We start from the raw sequence: 23927 nt of genomic DNA, 5'->3' as shown, positions 1-23927 counted from the left end.
TCCTTCATCAATTGTGGGGGACACAATTGTAAGGCACAGAATTTATAGCAAACGTTTACAGTGTGATGTAACTGAAATTATACATTGAAAAATACCTTGATTGTTTGTTAAGTTTCTCATCTGTTAGAAGGACCATGATAGTTTCAGTTCTTTCATATGCAAGTCGCAAAACGTTTTTTTAAAAAGTTGCATTCTCGGGTTAGCTGTTAACAATGGTGATAGATAGACAATATGTTGAAGGTGTTAGCCCCCTGTGTTCTCTGTCTATGACCTGATGTTTAGATTGATTCTAATCTAAAAAGTGAGATAACGGAGTTTTACGTAAATTCATGCAGTTTTTGAGCAAAGTACAATGTAACCCTGCAAGTACAAATTCAATCCACAAACATATATGTGCGCATGTTTGTCTTTGTCTGTCTGTGTGTGTGTGTCTGTCTGGGTTGGGGGTTCTGAGTGTGAGAGAGAGTGTATATGTGTGTGTGAGTAATGAGTGCAGAGTGTCTTAAGTCTGTGAGGGGGTGCATGTGTGAGTGTGGGAGTGTGTGTGTGTGTGTGTCTGGGGTGGGAGGTAGTGAGTGTCTGTGAGAGAGTGTATATGTGTGTGCATGAGTGTAGAGTGATCTAAGTCTCTGAGAGGATACCTGTTGAGTATGGGAGTGTGTGTGTCTGTAAGGGTGTGTGTGTCCGTCCATGTGTATGTGCATATAGGAGTGCCTGTGTGTGTGTATAGTGCAATGGTGGTCACCTGTAATGTGACATGAACCCAAGGTCCCGGTTGAGGCCCTCCCTATGGGTACCGAACTTAGCTATCAGCCTCTGCTCAGCCACTTTTCTCTGCTGCCTGTCCCGAAGTCCACCTTGGAGGATGGTCACCCGAAGGTCCGAGGCTGAATGTCCTGGACCACTGAAGTGTTCCCCAACTGGGAGGGAACCCTCCTGTCTGTTCATTGTTGTGCGGTGCCCATTCATCCGTTGTCGTAGCCTTTGCTGTGTGTATGTGTGTGTCTGTGTGCATGTGTGTGTGTGTGTGTGTCTGTGTGTGTGTGTGTATGTGTGTGTGTCTGTGTGCATGTGTGTGTGTGTGTATGTGTGCGTGTCTGTGTGCATGTGTGTGTGTGTCTGTGTGTGTGTGTGTGTGTCTGTGTGCATGTGCGTGTGTGTGTGTGTGTGTGTCTGTGTGCATGCGTGTGTGTGTGTGTGTCTGTGTGCATGTGTGTGTGTGTATGTGTCTGTGTGTGTGTGTGTCTGTGTGCATGTGTGTGTCTGTGTGCATGTGTGTGTGTGTATGTCTGTGTGTGTGTGTGTGTCTGTGTGCATGTGTGTGTGTCTGTGTCTGTGCATGTGTGTGTGTGTGTGTCTGTGTGCATGTGTGTGTGTCTGTGTCTGTGTGTGTGTGTATGTCTGTGTGTGTGTATGTCTGTGTGTGTGTGTACGTGTCTGTGTGCGTGTGTACGTGTCTGTGTGCGTGTGTGTGTCTGTATGTGTGTGTCTGTGTGCATGTGTGTGTGTCGGTGTGTTGGTGTGTGTGTATGTGTCTATGTGCGTGTGTGTGTCTGTGTGTGTGTCTGTGTGCACGTGTGTGTGTGTGTCTGTGTGCATGTCTGTGTGTGTGTGCGTGTGTGTGTGCGTGTGTGTGTGCGTGTGTGTCTGTGTGTGTATCTGTGTGTGTGTCTGTGTGCGTGTGTGTGCGCGTGTGCGTGTGTGTCTGTGTGTTTGTCTGTGTGCGTGTGTGTGTCTGTGTGTGTCTGTGTGTGTGTGCATGTGTGTGTGTGTCTGTGTGTGTGTGTCTGTGTGCATGTGCTTGTGTCTGTGTGTGTCTGTGTGTGTGAGTCTGTGTGTGTGTCTGTGTGCGCGCGTATGTGTGTGTGCGTGCGTGTGTGTGTGTCTGCGTATGTGCCTGTGTGCGTGTGTGTGTGTCTGCGTATGTGCCTGTGTGCGTGTGTGTGTGTCTGTGTGCGCGCGTGTGTGTCTGTGTGCGCGCGTGTGTGTGTGTCTGCGTATGTGCCTGTGTGCGTGTGTGTGTCTGTGTGTGTGCGTCTATGTGTGTGTCTGTGTGCGTGTCTGTGTGCGTGTGTGTGTGTCTGTGTGTTTGTGTCTATGTGTGTGTCTGTGTGCGTGTGTGTCTGTGTGTGTGTGCAAGTGTGCGTGCGTGTGTGTGTGTCTGTGTGCGTGCGTGTGTGTGTCTGTGTGTGTGTCTGTGTGCCTGTGTCTGTGCGCGCGCGTGTGTGTGTCTGCGTATGTGCGTGTGTGTGTGTCTGCGTATGTGCGTGTGTGTGTGTCTGTGTGCATGTGCTTGTGTCTGTGTGTGTGTGTCTGTGTGTGTGTGTCTGTGTGCGCGCGTGTGTGTCTGTGTGCGCGCGTGTGTGTCTGCGTATGTGCCTGTGTGCGTGTGTGTGTGTCTGTGTGTGTGCATCTGTGTGTTATCTGTGTGCGTCTGTGTGCGTGTCTGTGTGCGTGTGTGTGTGTCTGTGTGCGTGTGTCTGTGTGTTTGTGTCTGTGTGTTTGTGTCTGTGTGTGTCTGTGTGTGTGTGCGAGTGTGTGTGTGTCTGTGTGTATCTGTGTGTGTGTCTGTGTGCGTGTGTGTGTGCGTGTGTGTCTGTGTGTTTGTCTGTGTGCGTGTGTGTGTCTGTGTGTGTGTCTGTGTGTGTGTGCATGTGTGCGTGTGTGTGTGTGTCTGTGTGTGTGTGTCTGTGTGCATGTGCTTGTGTCTGTGTGTGTCTGTGTGTGTGAGTCTGTGTGTGTGTCTGTGTGCGCGCGTATGTGTGTGTCTGCGTATGTGCCTGTGTGCGTGTGTGTGTGTCTGTGTGTGTGTGTGTCTGTGTGCATGTGCTTGTGTCTGTGTGTGTCTGTGTGTGTGTGTCTGTGTGCGCGCGTGTGTGTCTGTGTGCGCGCGTGTGTGTGTCTGCGTATGTGCCTGTGTGCGTGTGTGCGTCTGTGTGTTATCTGTGTGCGTGTGTGTGCGTGTCTGTGTGCGTGTGTGTGTGTCTGTGTGTTTGTGTCTATGTGTGTGTCTGTGTGCGTGTGTGTCTGTGTGTGTGTGCGAGTGTGCGTGCGTGTGTGTCTGTGTGTGTGTGTCTGTGTGCGTGCGTGTGTGTGTCTGTGTGTGTGTCTGTGTGCCTGTGTCTGTGCGCGCGCGTGTGTGTGTGTCTGCATATGTGCGTCTGTGTGTGTGTGTCTGTGTGCATGTGTGTGTGTCTGTGTGTCTGTGTGTCTGTGTGTGTGTGTCTGTGTGTGTGTGTCTGTGTGCGCGCGTGTGTGTCTGTGTGCGCGCGTGTGTGTGTGTCTGCGTATGTGCCTGTGTGCGTGTGTGTGTGTCTGTGTGTGTGCATCTGTGTGTTATCTGTGTGCGTGTGTGTGCGTGTCTGTGTGCGTGTGTGTGTGTCTGTGTGTTTGTGTCTGTGTGTGTGTCTGTGTGTGTGTCTGTGTGTGTGTCTGTGCGTGTGTGTCTGTGTGTGTGTGCGAGTGTGTGTCTGTGTGCGTGTGTGTGTGTGCATGTGCTTGTGTCTGTGTGTGTCTGTGTGTGTGTCTGTGTGCGCACGTGTGTGTCTGTGTGCGTGTGTGTGTGTGTCTGTGTGTGTGTGTGTCTGTGTGCGTGCGTGTGTGTGTGTGTGTGTCTGTGTCTATGTGTGTGTCTGTGTGCCTGTGTCTGTGTGCGCGCGTGTGTGTGTGTCTGCGTATGTGCCTGTGTGCGTGTGTGTGTGTTTGTGTGCGTGTGTGTGTGTCTGTGTGTGTGTGTCTGTGTGTTATCTGTGTGCGTGTGTGTGCGTGTCTGTGTGTGTGTCTGTGTGTGTGTGTCTGTGTGCGTGTGTGTCTGTGTGTGTGTGCGCGAGTGTGTGTGTGTGTGCGTGCATGTGCTTGTGTCTGTGTGTGTCTGTGTGTGTGTCTGTGTGCGCGTGTGTGTGTCTGTGTGCGTGCGTGTGTCTGTGTGTGTGCGTGTGTGTGTCTGTGTGTGTGTGTCTGTGTCTATGTGTGTGTCTGTGTGCCTGTGTCTGTGTGCGCGCGTGTGTGTGTGCCTGCGTATGTGCCTGTGTGCGTGTGTGTGCGTGTGTCTGTGTGTGTGCGTGTGTGTGTCTGTGTGTGTGTGTCTGTGTCTATGTGTGTGTCTGTGTGCCTGTGTCTGTGTGCGCGCGTGTGTGTGTGCCTGCGTATGTGTCTGTGTGCGTGTGTGTGTGTCTGTGTGTGTGTGCGAGTGTGTGTGTCTGTGTGTGTGTCTGTGTGTGTGTGCGTGCGTGCATGTGCTTGTGTCTGTGTGTGTCTGTGTGTGTGTGTCTGTGTGTGTCTGTGTGCGCGCGTGTGTGTCTGTGTGCGTGTGTGTCTGTGTGCGTGCGTGTGTGTCTGTGCGTGTGTGTGTGTGTCTGTGTGCGTGTGTCTGTGTGCGTGCGTGTGTGTGTCTGTGTGTGCGTGTGTGTGTGTCTGTGTCTGTGTGTGTGTCTGTGTGCGTGCGTGTGTGTCTGTGTGCGCGTGTCTGTGTGTGTGTGTGTGTGTTTCTGTGTGTGTGTTTGACTGTTTGTGTCTGTGTGGGTGTGCGTGTGTCGCTGTGTGAGCATGCGTGTGGGCGAATGTGTGTGTGTGTGTGCGCGTGTCACTGTGTGTGTGTCTGTGTGCACCCGTGTGTATGTGTCACTGTGTGCACGTGCACGTGTGTGTGTGTGTGGCACTTTGTGTGTGTGTGCACCTGTGTGTGTGTAACTGTGTGCACGTGTGTGTGTGGCACTGTGTGTGTGTAAATGTGTGCACGTGTGTGTGTGGCACTGTGTGTGTGTTACTGTGTGCACGTGCACGTGTGTGTGGCACTGTGTGTGTTACTGTGTGCGCATGCACATGTGTGTGTGTCACTGTGTGCACATATGTGTGTTTGGCACTGTGTGTTACTGTGTGCACATGCACATGTCTGTGTGTCACTGTGTGCACGTGTGTGTGTGTGGCACAGTGTGTTACTGTGTGCACGTATGTGTGTGGCACTGTGTGTGTTACTGTGTGCACATGCACATGTCTGTGTGTCACTGTGTGCACGTGTGTGTGTGTGGCACTGTGTGTGTTACTGTGTGCACATGCACATGTCTGTGTGTCACTGTGTGTGTTACTGTGTGCACGTGCGTGTGGCACTGTGTGTGTGTTACTGTGTGCACGTGCACGTGTGTGTGGCATTGTGTGTGTATTACTGTGTGCACGTGTGGCATTGCGTGCGTGTGTCACTGTGCGTGCACATGTGTGTGTCACTGTGTGTGTTACTGTGTGCACCTGTGTGTGTGTTACTGTGTGTGTTACTGTGTACACATGTATGTGTGTGTGTGGCATTGCATGTGTGTGTCACTGTGTGCGCGTGCACGTGTGTGTGTCACTGTGTGCACATGTGTGTGTGGCTGTGTGTGTTTCTGTGTGCATGTGCACGTGTGTGTGGCAATGTGTGTGTGTTACTGCGTGCACGTGTGTGCGTGGCACTGTGTGTGTGTTACTGTATGCACGTGTGTATGTGTGGCACTGTGTGTGTGTCGCTGTGTGTGTTACTGTATGCACGTGTGTGTGCGTGTGGCATTGCGTGTGTGTCACTGTGCGCGTGCACGTGTGTGTGTCACTGTGTGCACGTGTGTGTGGCAGTGTGTGTGTGTGTTTCTGTGTGCACGTGCATGTGGCAGTGTGTGTGTGTTACTGTGTGCACGTGTGTGCGTGGCACTGTGTGTGTGTTACTGTATGCACGTGTGTGTGTGTGGCACTGTGTGTGTGTCGCTGTGTGTGTTACTGTATGCACGTGTGTGTGTGTGTGTGTGTGTGTGGCACTGTGTGTGTGGCACTGTGTGCGCATGCCACTGTGTACACGTGTGTGTGTGTGGCACTGTGTGTGTACGTTACTGTGTGCACGTGCAAGTGTGTGTGGCACTGTGTGTGTGTGTTACTGTGTGCATGTGTGGCACTCTGTGTGTGTTACTGTGTGCACGTGTGTGTGTGTGTGTGGCACTGTGTTAGTTACTGTGTGCACAGGTGTGTGTGTGTGGCACTGTGTGTGTTACTGTGTGCATGTGTGTGTGTGGCACTGTGTGTTACTGTGTGCACGTGTGTGTGTGTGGCACTGTGTGTGTGTTACTGTGTGCATGTGTGTGTGGCACTGTGTGTTACTGTGTGCACGTGTGTGTGTGGCACTGTGTGTGTTACTGTGTGCACGTGTGTGGGTGACACTGTGTGTGTTACTGTGTGCACGTGTGTGTGGGTGGCACTGTGTGTGTGTGTTACTGTGTGCGTGTGTGTGTGGCACTGTGTGTGTTACTGTGTGCACGTGTGTGTGTGGCACTGTGTCTGTTACTGTGTGCACGTGTGTGTGTGGCACTGTGTGTGTTACAGTGTGCACGTGTTTGTGTTACTGTGTGTGTGTTACTGTGTGCACGTGTGTGTGGGTGGCACTGTGTGTGTGTTACTGTGTGCACGTGTGTGTGTGGCACTGTGTGTGTGTGTTACTGTGTGCACGTGTGTGTGTGTGGCACTGTGTGTGTGTTACTGTGTGCACGTTTGTGTGTGTAGCACTGTGTGTGTTACTGTCTGCACGTGTGTGTGTATTACTGTGTACACGTGTGTGTGTGGCACTGTGTGTTTTACTGTGCGCATGTGTGTGTGGCACTGTGCTTGTTACTGTGTGCACGTGTGTGTGTGTGCCACAGTGTGTGTGTTACTGAGTGCACGTGTGTGTGTGTGGCACTGTGTGTGTTACTGTGTGCATGTGTGTGTGTGTGTATTACTGTATTACTGTGTGCACGTGTGTGTGTGTGTGTTACTGTGTGCACCTGTGTGTGTGTATTACTGTGTACACGTGTGTGTGTGTGTGTGGCACTGTGTGTGTTACTGTGTGCATGTGTGTGTGGCACTGTGTGTGTTACTGTGTGCATGTGTGTGTGGCACTGTGTGTGTGTTACTGTGCGCATGTGTGTGTGGCACTGTGTGTGTTACTGTGTGCATGTGTGTGTGTGTGGGACTGTGTGTGTTACTGTGTGCACGTGTGTGTGTGTGCCACAGTGTGTGTGTTACTGTGTGCACGTGTGTGTGTGTGGCACTGTGTGTGTTACTGTGTGCATGTGTGTGTGTGTGTGTGTATTACTGTATTACTGTGTGCATGTGTGTGTGTGTGTGTGTGTGTGTTACTGTGTGCACATGTGTGTGTGTGGCACTGTGTGTGTTACTGTGAGCACGTGTGTGTGTGTGTGTGTGGCACTGTGTGTGTTACTGTGTGCACCTGTGTGTGTGTGTGTGTGGCACTGTGTGTGTTACTGTGTGCACCTGTGTGTGTGTGTGTGTGGCACTGTGTGTGTTACTGTGTGCATGTGTGTGTGTGTGTGTGTGTATTACTGTATTACTGTGTGCATGTGTGTGTGTGTGTGTGTGTGTTACTGTGTGCACATGTGTGTGTGTGGCACTGTGTGTGTTACTGTGAGCACGTGTGTGTGTGTGTGTGGCACTGTGTGTGTTACTGTGTGCACGTGTGTGTGTGGCACTGTGTGTGTATAAATGTGTGCATGTGTGTGTGTGGCACTGTGTGTGTTACTGTGTGCACGTGTGTGTGTGTGGCACGGTGTGTGAGTGTTACTGTGTGCATGTGTGTGTGTGTGGCACTGTGTGTGTTACTGTGTGCACGTGTGTGTGTGTGGCACTGTGTGTGTTACTGTGTGCATGTGTGTGTGTGTGGCACTGTGTGTGTTACTGTGTGCACGTGTGTGTGTGTGGCACTGTGTGTTACTGTGCATATGTGTGTGTGTGGCACGGTGTGTGTGTGTTACTGTGTGCACGTGTGTGTGTGGCACTGTGTGTGTTACTGTGTGCACGTGTGTGTGTGGCACTATGTGTGTTTTGTGTGCACGTGTGTGTGTGGCACTGTGTGTTACTGTGTGCACGTGTGTGTGTGTGTAGCACTGTGTGTGTTACTGTGTGCATGTGTGTGTGGCACTGTGTGTGTGGCACTGTGTGTGTTACTGTGTGCACGTGTGTGTGTGTGTCACTGTGTGTTACTGTGTGCACGTGTGTGTGTGGCACTGTGCGTTACTGTGTGCACGTGTGTGTGTGGCACTGTGCGTGTGTTACTGTGTGCACGTGTGTGTGTGGCACTGTGTGTGTGTTACTGTGTGCACATGTGTTTGTGTGGCACTGTGTGTGTTACTGTGTGCACGTGTGTGTGTGCGGCACTATGTGTGTGTTACTGTGTGCACGTGTGTGTGCGGCACTATGTGTGTTACTGTGTGCACGTGTGTGTGTGTGGCACTGTGTGTGTTACTGTGTGCACGTGTGTGTGTGTGGCACTGTGTGTGTGTGTAACTGTGTGCATGTGTGTGTGTGGCACTGTGTGTTACTGTGTGTGTGTCACTCTGTGTGTGTCACTGTGTGTTACTGTGAGCACATGTGTGTATGTGGCACTGTGTGTGTTACTGTGTGCACGTGTGTGTGTGTGTCACTGTGTGTGTGTCACTGTGTGTGTGGCACTGTGTGTTACTGTGTGCACGTGTGTGTGTGGCACTGTGTGTTACTGTGTGCATGTGTGTGTGTGGCTCTGTGTGTGTTACTGTGAGCATGTGTGTGTGTGGCACTGTGTGTGTTACTGTGTGCACGTGTGTGTGTGGCACTGTGTGTGTGTGTAACTGTGTGCACGTGTGTGTGTGGCACTGTGTGTGGCACTGTGTGTATGTGTAACTGTGTGTGTGTGTGTGGCACTGTGTGTGTGTTACTGTGCGCATGTGTGTGTGGCACTGTGTGTGTTACTGTGTGCATGTGTGTGTGTGGCACTGTGTGTGTGTTACTCTGTGCACGTGTGTGTGTGTGGCACTGTGTGTGTTACTGTGTGCACGTGTGTGTGTGTGCCACAGTGTGTGTGTTACTCTGTGCACGTGTGTGTGTGTGGCACTGTGTGTGTTACTGTGTGCACGTGTGTGTGTGTGTATTACTGTATTACTGTGTGCACATGTGTGTGTGTGTGTGTGTGTGTTACTGTGTGCACATGTGTGTGTGTGGCACTGTGTGTGTTACTGTGTGCACGTGTGTGTGGCACTGTATGTGTTACTGTGTGCACGTGTGTGTGTGGCACTGTGTGTGTGTATAACTGTGTGCATGTGCGTGTGTGGCACTGTGTGTGTGTTACTGTGTGCATGTGTGTGTGTGTGGCACTGTATGTGTTACTGTGTGCACGTGTGTGTGGCACTGTATGTGTTACTGTGTGCACGTGTGTGTGGCACTGTGTGTGTGTTACTGTGTGCATGTGTGTGTGTGGCACTGTGTGTGTTACTGTGTGCATGTGTGTGTGTGTGTGTGTGGCACTGTGTGTGTAACTGTGCATATGTGTGTGTGTGTGGCACGGTGTGTGTGTTACTGTGTGCATGTGTGTGTGTGTGTGGCACTGTGTGTGTTACTGTGTGCACGTGTGTGTGTGTGGCACTGTGTGTGTTACTGTGTGCACGTGTGTGTGTGGCACTGTGTGTGTTTTCTGTGCACGTGTGTGTGGCACTGTGTGTTACTGTGTGCACGTGTGTGTGTGGGTGTGTGGCACTGTGTGTGTTACTGTGTGCGTTACTGTGTGCACGTGTGTGTGTGTCACTGTGTGTGTTACTGTGTGCACGTGTGTGTGTGGCACTGTGTGTGTGTTACTGTGTGCATGTGTGTGTGTGTGTGGCACTGTGTGTGTGTTACTGTGTGCACATGTGTTTGTGTGGCACTGTGTGTGTTACTGTGTGCACGTGTGTGTGTGCAGCACTATGTGTGTGTTACTGTGTGCACATGCGTGTGTGCGGCACTATGTGTGTGTTACTGTGTGCACGTGCGTGTGTGCGGCACTATGTGTGTTACTGTGTGCACGTGTGTGTGTGGCACTGTGTGTTACTGTGTGCACGTGTGTGTGTGGCACTGTGTGTGTGTAACTGTGTGCATGTGTGTGTGTGTGTGGCACTGTGTGTGTGTAACTGTGTGCACATGTGTGTGTGTGGCACTGTGTGTTACTGTGTGTGTGGCACTGTGTGTGTTACTGTGTGCACGTGTGTGTGTGTGCCACAGTGTGTGTGTTACTCTGTGCACGTGTGTGTGTGTGGCACTGTGTGTGTTACTGTGTGCACGTGTGTGTGTGTGTATTACTGTATTACTGTGTGCACATGTGTGTGTGTGTGTGTGTGTGTTACTGTGTGCACATGTGTGTGTGTGGCACTGTGTGTGTTACTGTGTGCACGTGTGTGTGTGGCAATGTGTGTGTGTATAACTGTGTGCATGTGCGTGTGTGGCACTGTGTGTGTGTTACTGTGTGCATGTGTGTGTGTGTGGCACTGTATGTGTTACTGTGTGCACGTGTGTGTGGCACTGTATGTGTTACTGTGTGCACGTGTGTGTGGCACTGTGTGTGTGTTACTGTGTGCATGTGTGTGTGTGGCACTGTGTGTGTTACTGTGTGCATGTGTGTGTGTGTGTGTGGCACTGTGTGTGTAACTGTGCATATGTGTGTGTGTGTGGCACGGTGTGTGTGTTACTGTGTGCATGTGTGTGTGTGTGTGGCACTGTGTGTGTTACTGTGTGCACGTGTGTGTGTGTGGCACTGTGTGTGTTACTGTGTGCACGTGTGTGTGTGGCACTGTGTGTGTTTTCTGTGCACGTGTGTGTGGCACTGTGTGTTACTGTGTGCACGTGTGTGTGTGTGTGTGGCACTGTGTGTGTTACTGTGTGCGTTACTGTGTGCACGTGTGTGTGTGTCACTGTGTGTGTTACTGTGTGCACGTGTGTGTGTGGCACTGTGTGTGTGTTACTGTGTGCATGTGTGTGTGTGTGTGGCACTGTGTGTGTGTTACTGTGTGCACATGTGTTTGTGTGGCACTGTGTGTGTTACTGTGTGCACGTGTGTGTGTGCGGCACTATGTGTGTGTTACTGTGTGCACGTGTGTGTGTGCGGCACTATGTGTGTGTTACTGTGTGCACGTGCGTGTGTGCGGCACTATGTGTGTTACTGTGTGCACGTGTGTGTGTGGCACTGTGTGTTACTGTGTGCACGTGTGTGTGTGGCACTGTGTGTGTGTAACTGTGTGCATGTGTGTGTGTGTGTGGCACTGTGTGTGTGTAACTGTGTGCACATGTGTGTGTGTGGCACTGTGTGTTACTGTGTGTGTGTCACTGTGTGTGTTACTGTGAGCACATGTGTGTATGTGGCACTGTGTGTGTTACTGTGTGCACATGTGTGTGTGTGTGTCACTGTGTGTGGCACTGTGTGTGTGGCACTGTGTGTTACTGTGTGCATGTGTGTGTGTGGCACTGTGTGTATGTATAACTGTGTGTGTGTGTAACTGTGTGTGTGTGTGGCACTGTGTGTGTGTGTAACTGTGTGTGTGTGTGGCACTGTGTGTGTGTGTGTAACTGTGTGTGTGTAACTGTGTGTGTGTGTGTGTGTGTGGCACTGTGTGTGTGTGTAACTGTGTGTGTGTGTGTGGCACTGTGTGTGTGTGTAACTGTGTGTGCGTGGCACTGTGTGTGTGTAACTGTGTGTGTGTGTGTGGCACTGTGTGTGTGTAACTGTGTGTGTGTGGCACTGTGTGTGTGTTACTGTGTGATCCCCAAGCCATCAGCCTGAGAGCTCTGTTTTGGGCCGGTGATGATGTACTCTGCTTGTAGGGTCGCCAACTCCAGCTGGAATCCTTCCTCGAGGCTTTCACCCGAAAACTGTCCCACCCCTGTACTCTCTGCATTGGCCTATCCTCCAGGCAGACTGTCCTCTGTCCTAATGCCTGTACAATGTTCCAGCAAAGCCCAACTGAAGGAACTGCACCTCCTTTTCCATTCAGGCATCTTACTGCCTTCAGGATTCAACAATGAGTTCAGTCATTTCAGAGTATGATTGCTGTCCTGCATTTTGATTACACCCTGCTCCCCACCCCAAACTCAACAACTTGTTTGCATGGGCTTGCTCTCAACAGAGCTGACCTATGTTCTGCTATTAACAGCGACTATTACTATCTATATCTCTCCTCTATCACAAGTACTTGCTGTATCTTTTGCTGTTGGCACTTTTGCCATCTGTTACACTCCTCCTTACCACTCCCATAAACACTACCATTTCTCAGTCCCCTTCAGCGCTGAGGACTCAAAACTTCAGTTCCTTTCTCCACAGATGCTGCCTGACCTGCTGAGTTTCTCCAGCACCTTCTGTTTCTATTTCCAGCATCCTCAGCTCTCTGCTTCCATTATCTTTCTCTCCCCACCTGGATTACTCTTGACAATGACCAAAACGGACCATTATTCACCATTATCGCTACTGCTATATCGATAGTACAATGAAGTGAACAGCACCATTGTCTAGAATGGCCTTAATGAATTGGCAGCTCTCACCAGTGCCCGGGAGACTGGTCATAATTCCCAGAGACTCCCAGGATAACCCGAGAGGAATGGCGACCAGACTTGGCAGTGTGGGGGAAGCTGTTCATTTTGGAAGGAAGGCCAAAATAAAGACTATTGGTTCAATGGAGAAAGCTCCAACACAGAAAGTTAGTCTCTGGATGTCACAGTGGAACAAAAAGCCTATGGACAGCTGCAAACCAGCATCTACAGGAAAGCGACACACAGACCAGATACTCAACTACAGGAGCAATTATCCCAACACCCACAAACTGAGCTGCATCAGGACATTTAAACGAGCCTCAACACACTGCAGCACCCAGGAACTACGGGATGCCGAAGAAAAACACCTATACAACTTATTCGGGAACAACGGGTAAGCACAGTCCACCGATTCTCACACAACAAACCTAAACAAGAAGATACAACACGCCCAGAGACTCTAGCTGTACTACCATACATTAAAGACATCTCAGACAACCAGACTACTCCAGCCCCTTGGCATCATGGTAGCCCACAAACCTACCAACACAGTGAAACAACTCTTGATGAACCTGTACCAACAACCAGCAGAATGAACGTCATATAGAAAATACCCTTCAAGGACTGCAACAAACATTACACCGCACAGACTGGCAGGAAACTAGCCATCAGGATACACAAGCACCAACTAGCCACCAAATGACATGACCAACTAACACTAGTATCCATACATTATAGACAATGAGGGACACCAGTTCGACTGAGACAATACATCCATTCTGGGAGAGGCTAAACAAAGATACACATGGGAATTCCTAGAGGCCTGGTATTCAAACCGGAACTCCATCAATAAATACATCGATTTGGACCTCATTTACCAAACTCTCAGAAAAAGAACCGCAAGTGATATCTCCCACCACAAAGGACCAAGACACACTAATAGAAAGCGGGACAGAACACCAGTGCTTCAACAGAGGCTCACTGATGATGTTACCGAGCATGGTGACGAAACGTCTGAAAGCAAACCTTCCAACTCAGTGAGCAAACTTACAACATGAACCTCAACCTGAGCTACAAATCTTCTCAAAAATTGCAACACAGAAAGCTAGCACACAGGTGCAGCCGGTAAGCAGGAAGGCTAATGGAATGTGGGCCCTTATTTCAAGGCGGTTGGAGTATAAGAGTAGGGGAGTCTTACTGCAACTGTACAAGGTGCTGGGGAGACCACATCTGGAGTACTGTGAGCAGTTTTGGTCCCTTATTTAAGGAAAGATATTATTCATTCGACGTAGTTCGGAGAATGTTCACAACAATTATCTCTGATACAGAGGGATTGTCTTATGAGCAAAGGCTAAAGAGATTGGGACTCTACTTCTTGGAGTTTAGAGGAATGAGAGGTAATCTCATTGAAATAATGTCGGGGCTTTGACAGGGTCAGTGCTGAGAGGATATCTCCCTTCATGGGAGAGTCTCCGACCAGAGGAGCACAGTCTCAGAAATAAAGGGGCGCCAATTTAAGACTGAGATCAGGAGGAATTTCTTCTCTCAGAGAGTTGAGTGTCTTTGGAACATCCTTCCACAGAGAGCTGTGGGGGCAGAGTCATTGTGTACATTTAAGAGTGAGATTGATAGATTCTTGATCAGTGGGGAACAGGAGGGAAAGGGAACAGGAGGGAAAGGGAACATAAGGGGTGTTGGGTCAGCCATCATCCTATTCAATGGTGCAGCACGCTTGAGGGGCTGAACGGCCTCCTCCTGTTCCTATTTATTTTTGCCTTGGCAGCCATCAGTCGGAACCAAAGATAGATCAGGCACAAGCGCCGATTTTGACCATCAGGAACTAGCTATTCTGCCACCAACTGTGTAAAGGAACCCCACGCTGTTTGTCTGATGTGGGCTAACTTTCCGACTTCGCTCCCAGCACCAAACGTGACAGGTGTTGGAGGAAGAAAGTGAACTTTACCGAGCTCACTGCTCATGGGGACTGATTGTTGGAAGGCAGGCGAGAGGATAGATTCCCTCCAGTGTGGAAACAGGCCCTTCAGCCCAACCAGTCCACACCGACCCTCTGAAGAGTTAACCCCCCCCCCCCCAATTATCCTATATTTTCCCCTAACTAATGCACACAACTTATACATTCCTGAACACTCTGGGCAATTTAGCATGGCCAATTCATCTAACTTGTGCATCTTTGGATTGTGGGGGAGGAAACCCACTGGGAGAATGTGCCAACTCCACACAGACAGACACCCGAGGCTGGAATCGAACCTGGGTCCCTGGTGCTGTGAGGCAGCAGTGCTAACCACTGAGCCACCGTGCTGTCAAACAACCTAGCCTTCAATATTCCTCTTCTGTAAGAAATGTGATTGCTCCCTCTGGGTTGTGAGACAATCGATTACTCTTGGCCTTTTCTTTATAACTCTTCCTAACTTTGAAGATGGCTATCAGACCACCCTTTAACCTTCCCAATTCCAGTCAAACAAGCCCTTGATTCTCAAAACACTAGTTATAACTGTAACCTTTCACCCCGTTAAATCTGCTGGTAGATTTATGCTTCTCCTTTTCACTTGTGTTTAGTTCCTTTTTATAGTACGACCCAGAATGTACACGACCACAATCTTACTTCGATCTTGTACAAATTCAAGTTCACCTTCTCGATGCTGCTTTCATGTACAGTCAGTTCTGCTATAACGCCTGGTTCTTAAATACAAATTGGCTTTCATGCGATTGACTGGTAAATTTGTAGAATGTGAACGTTCCTTACCTGTAATGGCTATAACGTGATTCCAGGCCCCATTCGTTTAAAAGGTGTGGCTATCGCGCCATTTTCTTTTAACGTGAGATCGCACGAGAATAGAATTTACATATTATATCAGAACCAACTGTACTAGATTCCCAACTAGGATAGTCATACAGTCAGAGAGGTCGACAGCACAGAGTGAAACGGCCCTTTGTCCCATTGAGTCTATGCTGTTCAAAAACAACTCTTCAAATCCCATTTTCCAGCAATCTTAGCTTCCTTTGTCTTTAATATAGAAGGACATATTACTTTGTCCCCCATTGCATCATGTTTCTTTCCATCAAAAGGAGGCCGCTCAGCCCTTCTATAAGATCGCGGCTGATCTGATTTTAACCTCATCTCTACCTTCCTGCGTATCCCCCGATAATCTTTCATCCCCCTTGGTCATCAAGGATCTATCTCCCTCTGCCTGAGAAATATTGAACGATTCTGCATCCACTGCCTTTTGAGGAAGGGAATTCCAAAGACTCTCGACCCTCAAAGAGAGAAAAAAAATGTTTCCTCATCTCCGTCTTAAATGGGCAACCACTTATTTTAAAACAATGACCCCTAATTCTAGATTCTCCCACAAGAGGAAACAACCTTTCCATATCCACCCAGTAAAGTCCCCTCAGGATTTTATGTGCCACCTCTGACTCCTCTAAACTCCAGAGGATAGAGGCCTAGCCTGTCCAACCTTTCCTCATAAGGCAAACTGCTTGTTCCAGGGATTAGTCTCATTCTTCACTCTCTGCCAACCCCCTTCCTCCTGCCCTTTCTCTTTTTTATCCATCTTAGTCTCTTTCTTATTGCATCTCTCTCCATTCCTCCCATTGTCCACCCATGTCACTCTCTCTCTCTCTGTGCCTGTCTCTCTCTAAGGGCTGGATTTAATGCATGGAAACCATGGCAACCAGGCCCAATTAATCACTGGAGAGAGCTCCCCATGTGAGTCTCCCACTATTGGAGTATGTCAGAGGTCTGATGTGGGACTCCTGCTGATGGGATGTGAATAGGGCTGATTTATCAGACTGCTCAGCCCATTTAGCTCTGAGCTCACCCCACCCTGGTACCCCCCCAAGTCTGCGATAGCTTGGAGGGGCTGCATACCTTTCTCATGCCTTCTGAATGGTGCCCAAGAGACCTCTTGAGGGGGCGCAGGGGTGGTGTAGGGGGCAGCGCCTGTGAATCAGCTGGAATCTCAAATCAGGCAACCTCTGTCCAATCCTCTACCCCGATTCCATCCCACCCTCGGGGCCCCTGGGGAGCGCAGTGCCAGCAGCTGCCACCACTTCTGGTGGTGCTGACGAGCAATGGAAATTGGCAGATGGCACATCTGCCACTTCCTGATGGGCAGTGTACCCTATTCTGTCTCCCCCCGCATTGGAACTGACAGCAGTTGCACCCCAACCCTCCAACTGGTGAGTAAGAAACCCACTGGGATGGTCAAATCCAGCTCGGCATGTTCTGCCTTCCTGTTCCTGTCACCTCCTCCTATCTCTGTCCGTATCTCTTTTTCTCACTCATTCGTTTTCTCCCTGTTCCTTTTGTTCACTGCCTCTCTCTTTTTCTTTATCTTCCTCAAACAGCTTTCATTCCCTTATTTTCTCCCGGCCTCTCTCTGTGTCTCATTCTTCCTGGATGGGTCCAGAGAAAACACTTCACTCCAACAACACTCAAGAGGCTTGACATCATCCAGGACAAAACCAACGAGGAGAAAGTGAGGGCTGCAGATGCTGGGCATCAGAGCTGAAAAATGTGTTGCTGGAAAAGCGCAGCAGGTCAGGCAGCATCCAAGGAACAGGAGAATCGACATTTCGGGCATAAGCCCTTCTTCAGGAATGAGGAAAGTGTGTCCAGCAGGCTAAGATAAAAGGTAGGGAGGAGGGACTTGGGGGAGGGGCGTTGGAAATGCAATAGGTGGAAGGAGGTCAAGGTGAGGGTGATAGGCCGGAGTGGGGGTGGGGGCGGAGAGGTCGGGAAGAAGATTGCAGGTCAAGAAGGCAATGCTGAGTCCGAGGGTTGGGACTGAGAAAAGGTGGGGGGAGGGGAAATGAGGAAGCTGGAGAAATCTACATTCATCCTGTGTGGTTGGAGGGTTCCTAGGCGGAAGATGAGGCGCTCTTCCTCCAGGCGTCGTGTGGCCAGGGTCTGGCGATGGAGGAGGCCAAGGACCTGCATGCCCCCTTGACCACGTCCCCACCTCCCACTACCAAACCATCAGCTCCCAGACCATCCATAACCTCATCACCTCGGGGGATTTCCCATCTACCGCCTCCAACCTCATAGTCCCACAACCCCGCACCGCCCGTTTCTACCTCCTGCCCAAAATCCACAAACCTGACTGCCCCGGACGACCCATTGTCTCAGCCTGCTCCTGCCCCACTGATCTCATCTCGGCATACCTCGACACGGTCCTGTCCCCCTTAGTCCAAGAACTCCCCACCTACGTCCGGGACACCACCCATTCCCTCCACCTCCTCCATGATTTTCGCTTCCCCGGTCCCCAACGCCTTATCTTCACCATGGACATCCAGTCCCTGTACACCTCCATCCCCCATCACGAAGGACTTAAAGCCCTCCGCTTCTTCCTTTCCCGCCGACCCAACCAGTACCCTTCCACCGACACCCTCCTTCGACTGACTGAACTGGTCCTCACCCTGAACAACTTCTCTTTCCAATCCTCCCACTTCCTCCAAACCAAAGGAGTAGCCATGGGCACCCGCATGGGCCCCAGCTATGCCTGCCTCTTCTTAGGGTATGTGGAACAGTCCATCTTCCGCAGCTACACTGGCACCATCCCCCCACCTTTTCCTCCGCTACATCGATGACTGTATCGGCGCTGCCTCATGCTCCCACGAGGAGGTTGAACAGTTCATCCACTTCACCAACACCTTCCACCCCGACCTCAAATTCACCTGGACCATCTCAGACTCCTCCCTCCCCTTCCTCGACCTCTCCATTTCTATCTCGGGCAACCGACTCAACACGGACATTCACTATAAAACCGACCGACTCCCACAGCTACCTAGACTACACCTCCTCCCACCCTGCCCCCTGTAAAAACGCCATCCCACATTCCCAATTCCTTCGCCTCCACCGCATCTGCTCCCAGGAGGACCAGTTCCAAAACCGTACAACCCAGATGGCCTCCTTCTTCAAAGACTGCAATTTCCCCCCAGACGTGGTTGACGATGCTCTCCACCACATCTCTTCCACTTCCCGCTCCTCCGCCCTTGAGCCCCCCCCCTCCAACCGCCACCAGGACAGAACCCCACTGGTCCTCACCTACCACCCCACCAACCTCCATGTACAACGTATCATCCACCGTCATTTCCGCCACCTCCAAACGGACCCCACCACCAGGGATATATTTCCCTCCCCTCCCCTATCAGCGTTCCGAAAAGACCACTCCCTCCGTGACTCCCTCGTCAGGTCCACACCCCCCACCAACCCAACCTCCACTCCCGGCACCTTCCCCTGCAACCGCAAGAAATGCAAAACTTGCGCCCACACCTCCCCCCTTACTTCCCTCCAAGGCCCCAAGGGATCCTTCCATATCCGCCACAAATCCACCTGCACCTCCACACATATCATTTACTGCATCCACTGCACCCGATGTGGCCTCCTCTATATTGGGGAGACAGGCCGGCTACTTGCGGAACGTTTCAGAGAACACCTCTGAGACACCCGGACCAACCAACCCAACCACCCCGTGGCTGAACACTTCAACTCCCCCTCCCACTCCACCAAGGACATGCAGGTCCTTGGCCTCCTCCATTGGCAGAACATGGCAACACGACGCCTGGAGGAAGAGCGCCTCATCTTCCGCCTAGGAACCCTCCAACCACAAGGGATGATGCAGATTTCTCCAGCTTCCTCATTTCCCCTCCCCCCACCTTATCTCAGTCCTAACCCTCGAACTCAGCACCACCTTCCTAACCTGCAATCTTCTTCCTGACCACTCCGCCCCACCCCCACTCCAGCCTATCACCCTCACCTTAACCTCCTTCCACCTATCGCATTCCCAACGCCCCTCCCCCAAGTCCCTCCTCCCTACCTTTTATCTTAGCCTGCTTGGCACATCCTCCTCATTCCTGAAGAAGGGCTCATGCCTGAAACGTCGATTCTCCTGCTCCCTGGATGCTGCCTGGCCTGCTGCGCTTTTCCAGCGACACATGTTTCAGCATCATCCAGGACAAAGCAGCCCCTGTTTCATTGGCCCCACATCCACAAACACCCACTCCCTCCCCCACCGACGCTCAGTAGCAGCAGCGTGTGCTATCTACAAGATGCCCTGCAGAGATTCACCAAAGATCCTCAGACAGCACCTTCCAAACCCATCCACACCTGACAGCTGGTCTCTCTGCTCCCTCTACCTTTGAGTGCAGTGGTTCTGGTCCACTTGCGATTAAAAGAAAGGCTCTTTATCACACACTTCCCCCACGCCAGCCCCTGCGTCTGTATCCCCTATATTTATCGCACCATTAGCTAATGCAAACTGCTTTTCTTTGTCACCCTTTCTTGACATCTGTCATCTCCTTGTGCACTGCCGTGTGGTTACAGTTTCAGCAAAAGCAATTAGATTTGAGATTTGCATTCTGTTATAAATGTAGTCTGACCAGATCATAACAGTAGGGCTCAGTATGTGTGTGTCTGCCTCTGTGTGTGTGTGAGAGTGAGTGAGTGTGTGTGTGTGTATATGATTACCTGTTTGTGTGTGTGTGTCTGAGTGTGAGTGAGTGTGTGTCTGTGTATATGTATCTGTGTATGTGTGGGGGTGTGTGCGTGTATGTGAGTGTGTGTGTGTGGGTGTGTGCGCACATGTGAGTGAGTCTGTGTGTGTAAGTGTGGGTGTGTGAGTGTGTGTGTGTATGTGTGGGTGTATGTGTAAGTGTGTGTATGTGTGGGTGGGTGTGTGTGTGCGTGTGCGCGGGTGTGAGTGTGAGTATGTATGTGCGTGTGTGTGAGTGTGTGCGTGTGCGTGCGGGTGTGAGTGAGTGAGTGTGTGTGTGCGTGTGAGTGTGTGTGTGTGTGCGCGGGTGTGAGTGTGTGGGTGTGTGTGTACATGTGTACGTGTGTATGTGAGTGTGTGTGTATGTGCGCGCGCGTGTGAGTGAGTCTGTGTGTGTTAGTGTGAGTGTGTGTGTGTGAGTGTGTGTGTGTATGTGTGAGTGTATGTGTGAGTGTGTGTATGTGCGTGTGGGTGGGTGTGTGTGTGTGTGCGGGTGTGAGTATGTATGTGCGTGTGTGTGCGTGCGGGTGTGAGTGAGTGTATGAGTGTGTGTGAGTGTGTGTGCGTGGGTGTGTGCGAGTGCGTGAGTGTGTGTGTGGGTGTGTGTGTACATGTGTGGGTGTGTGTGGGTGTGTGTGTATATGTGAGTGTGTGTGTATATGTGTGCGGGTGTGTGTGTGTATGTGTGTGTGCGGGGGTGTGTGTATGTGTGTGGGTGTGCAGGTGTGAGTGAGTGTGTGTGAGTGTGTGTGTGTGTATATGTGTGTGTGTGTGGGTGTGTGTGTGTGTGTGTGCAGGTGTGAGTGAGTGTGTGGGCGGGTGTGTGTGTGTATGTGTGTGTGTGCGGGTGTTTGTATGTGCAGGTGTGAGTGAGTGTGTGAGTGTGTGTGTGTGGGCGGGTGTGTGTATATGTGTGTGTGCGGGTGTGTGTGTGTGTGTGCAGGTGTGAGTGTGCGGGTGTGTGTGTGGGTGTGCAGGTGTGAGTGAGTGTGTGAGTGTGTGTGTGTGGGCGGGTGTGTGTATATGTGTGTGTGCGGGTGTGTGTGTATGTGGATGTGCAGGTGTGAGTGAGTGTGTGAGTGTGTGTGTGCGGGTGTGTGTATATGTGTGCGTGTGAGTGTGTGTGTGTGCGGGTATGTGTATGGGTGTGCAGGTGTGTGTGGGCGGGTGTGTGTATATGTGTGTATATGTGTGTATGCGGGTGTGTGTGTGAGTGTGTGTGTGGGTGTGCAGGTGTGAGTAAGTGTGTGAGTGTGTGTGTGGGCGGGTGTGTGTATAAGTGTGTATATGTGTGTATGCGGGTGTGTGTGTGAGTGTGTGTGTATGTGTGGGTGTGCAGGTGTGAGTGTGTGTGTGTGTGTATGTGTGTGTGGGTGTGCAGGTGTGAGTGAGTGTGTGTATGTGCGGGGATGTGTGTGGGTGTGCAGGTGTGTGCGGGTGTGTGTGTGTGTGCGGGTGTGTGTGTGGGTGTGCAGGTGTGAGTGTGTGTATGTGCGGGTGTGTGTGTGGGTGTGCAGGTGTGAGTGAGTGTGTGTGTGTGTGTATGTGTGTGTGTGCGGGTGTGGGTGTGCAGGTGTGTGTGTGTGTATGTGGGTGTGTGTGTGGGTGTGCAGGTGTGAGTGAGTGTGTGTGTGCGGGGGTGTGTGTGTGTGCGGGGGTGTGTGTGGGTGTGCAGGTGTGAGTGTGTGTGTGTGCAGGTGTGTGTGTGTGGGTGTGCAGGTGTGAGTGAGTGTGTGTGTGTGTGTGTGCGTGCGGGGGTGTGTGTGTGTGCGGGGGTGTGTGTGTGTGCGGGGGTGTGTGTGCGGGTGTGTGTGTGGGTGTGCAGGTGTGAGTGAGTGTGTGTGTGCAGGTGTGTGTGTGGGTGTGCAGGTGTGAGTGTATGTGTGTGTGTCTATCTGTGTGTGTGAGGTTCCATCACTGCACTTTGTTTCAATGATCTGCCACCATTTGGTTTCGGGGCTTGTGCTGGCGTGCCTGATGATGCAGGCAGTGCTGAGGGCTGCAGCTCGATGGGGCACCTCCTCCAGTTGGAGGCTGTGGAGTACCAGTGTGGGAGGGAGGAACATACTGAAGGGATGTTGAATGATAGCTCACCCAGAATGAGTTACAAGCCTGGACTGACATTGATCTGACCCAACCATAAATTGACTTTAAAGCCGTATTCTCAACCTTCAGATGAGATCTCAGCCTTGAGATGGTTCCCTGATAAATGCTATTTATAATACACTGGCTGGAATTTTTTTGAAATAAGATTTTGGGTGAATTTATTTTTGCGTTTGGCACACAGTGCAAAGGCAGTGCTAGGGAATGCAATGTAGCTGTCTGGCTTGGGCTGGAAGCTCAGGAGTTCCCTCCCTAAACCTCTCCACCTCTCCACCTCACCTTCCCCCTTTCAGATGCTACTTAAAACCGACCTCTTTGACAGAACGTTTGGTCACCTGCCCAAATGCCTATTTCTCTGTCCCGTTCCGGTTTCTGACGCTCCTGTGATGCATCTTGGGACACTGCATTCGGCCAAAAGGAACAAATCCAAGCTGTTGGTGCTTTGCTCTTGCCGTACGGAGACAGGCCGAAGGTGGCAAAATAAAAGAGAGAGAGTAAATCAGCCAGTTTGGGAATGTGCCGAAAGCAGCAGCTGACCCAGAGGGAGTAGGGGCACAGGGAACTAGTCCAGTATCTGCGGTGTCTGTCAAATGCAGCTGGTATGTCAACATTACGTTGCCAGTTTGCACAATGCCAGTCTTGTTGAATCAAGCCCTTTGCCAACAGCAGTGATAAATACAGTAATGGTCCTCATCTGTAAGCTCTCGAAGCATCAGCTGCAGTTTATGCCTTCACAGCATTGTTATATGAAGCGAAGGACATTTCATTTCTCAAAGCTCTCCGAGAGCCTTTTGACACAGGACCACAGTAATCGGTACTCAGGCTACTGACTGCCTCCAAGGCCAGGCTCCATTTGGTTTAGAACCCTACAGTGTGGAAACAGGCCATTTGGCCCAACACACTGACCCTCCGGAGAGTATCCCACCCATTCCCTTACATTTACCCCTGACTAATGTACCTCACCTACACATCCCTGGGCACTATCCCACAGCCAATCCACCCTAACCTGCACATCTTTGGATTGTGGGAGGAAACCCACACAGATACAGGGAGAAGGTGTAAACTCCACACAGTCAGTCGCCCAAGGCTGGAATCGAACCCAGGTCCCTGGCGCTGTGAGGCAGCAGTGCTAACCACTGAGCCACCGTGCCACTAAATTGCCTCATAATGTCTAGGGTTGTACAGGCTAGGTCAGTTACCCATGGGGAATGCAGGGTTACGGGGATAGGATGGGATACTCTTCAGAGGGTTGGTGCCAACTCAATGGGGCAAATAGCCTCGATCTGCACTGTCGGGATTCTATGATTCTTTCCTATGTAGCTCACCCATACACGTGTGACACTCCTTTGCAGAGAAACAAATTGAGGGTTATGGGAAAAGGACAGCAAAGTCCTTTCGAGATACTGTCATAGCCTCAATGGGAATCAAAACCATTCCCTTTCATGGTCAGAAAATGGCGTGTTGCAACTGGTTTGGAGCTCCAGTGAGGAATGTCAAAATGCCACTGTATTTTCTGCAAGGTCTGTACTGTACTGAACAGTTTCATACTTCTTGTATTCACTTGGAGATAATTTATGAATAAAGTACCTTTTCAAAATAAAAAAGAAATCGCTGACATAGTCTTTCCATTGATGTAGCCCAGTGTTAACCCTTTCCTGTACAGGATAATTCTGGTGAACTTGCACAGCATTTTCTTCCAGGCCTAGCTGTCCGTTCCCAGTACGTGCGGGCACCTCCTTTCTGGTGTCCTGCGTTGTGGTCCGACTTGTGCACAGATCGACTTGTGAACGGTCTCCAGAACGGAACCCGTTGACAACCCAGGGACAGCCTGTGGTTAGACTGGGTGACCACTTTGCGGGACAACTCTGCCCTGTCCATACAAATAGTCCTGACCTTCCAGTCACTTGCTGTTTTAATCAACCCCCTTGGTCTCATTGCTTGGATTTCCACCCCGGGTCTGCTATGGTGTTCCAATGAAGCACGATGCAAGCTGGAGGAACA

General features: G+C 50.9%; 1 protein-coding gene across 1 annotated transcript in view; it reads left to right on the top strand.

Moving 5' to 3' along the window:
- Nucleotides 1–23739, top strand: part of LOC148134691 (uncharacterized) — a 27675-nt gene extending 3936 nt beyond the window's left edge. The window contains exons 2-5 of the mRNA XM_087985499.1: nucleotides 982–1817; nucleotides 3152–3263; nucleotides 9589–9667; nucleotides 23590–23739. Coding sequence (XP_087841625.1) covers nucleotides 982–1817; nucleotides 3152–3263; nucleotides 9589–9667; nucleotides 23590–23739 — 1177 coding nt within the window. The remainder of the gene's footprint in view (nucleotides 1–981; nucleotides 1818–3151; nucleotides 3264–9588; nucleotides 9668–23589) is intronic.
- The last annotated feature ends 188 nt before the right edge of the window (nucleotides 23740–23927 follow it).

This window comes from Chiloscyllium plagiosum, unplaced genomic scaffold (assembly GCF_037043375.1).
Source record: "Chiloscyllium plagiosum isolate Xiang-an unplaced genomic scaffold, Cpla_swu_hap1 HiC_scaffold_53X, whole genome shotgun sequence".
NCBI lineage: Eukaryota > Metazoa > Chordata > Chondrichthyes > Orectolobiformes > Hemiscylliidae > Chiloscyllium > Chiloscyllium plagiosum.
The sequence above is the reverse complement of the archived record's forward strand: the minus strand, read 5'-3'. Positions and strand labels throughout refer to the sequence as shown.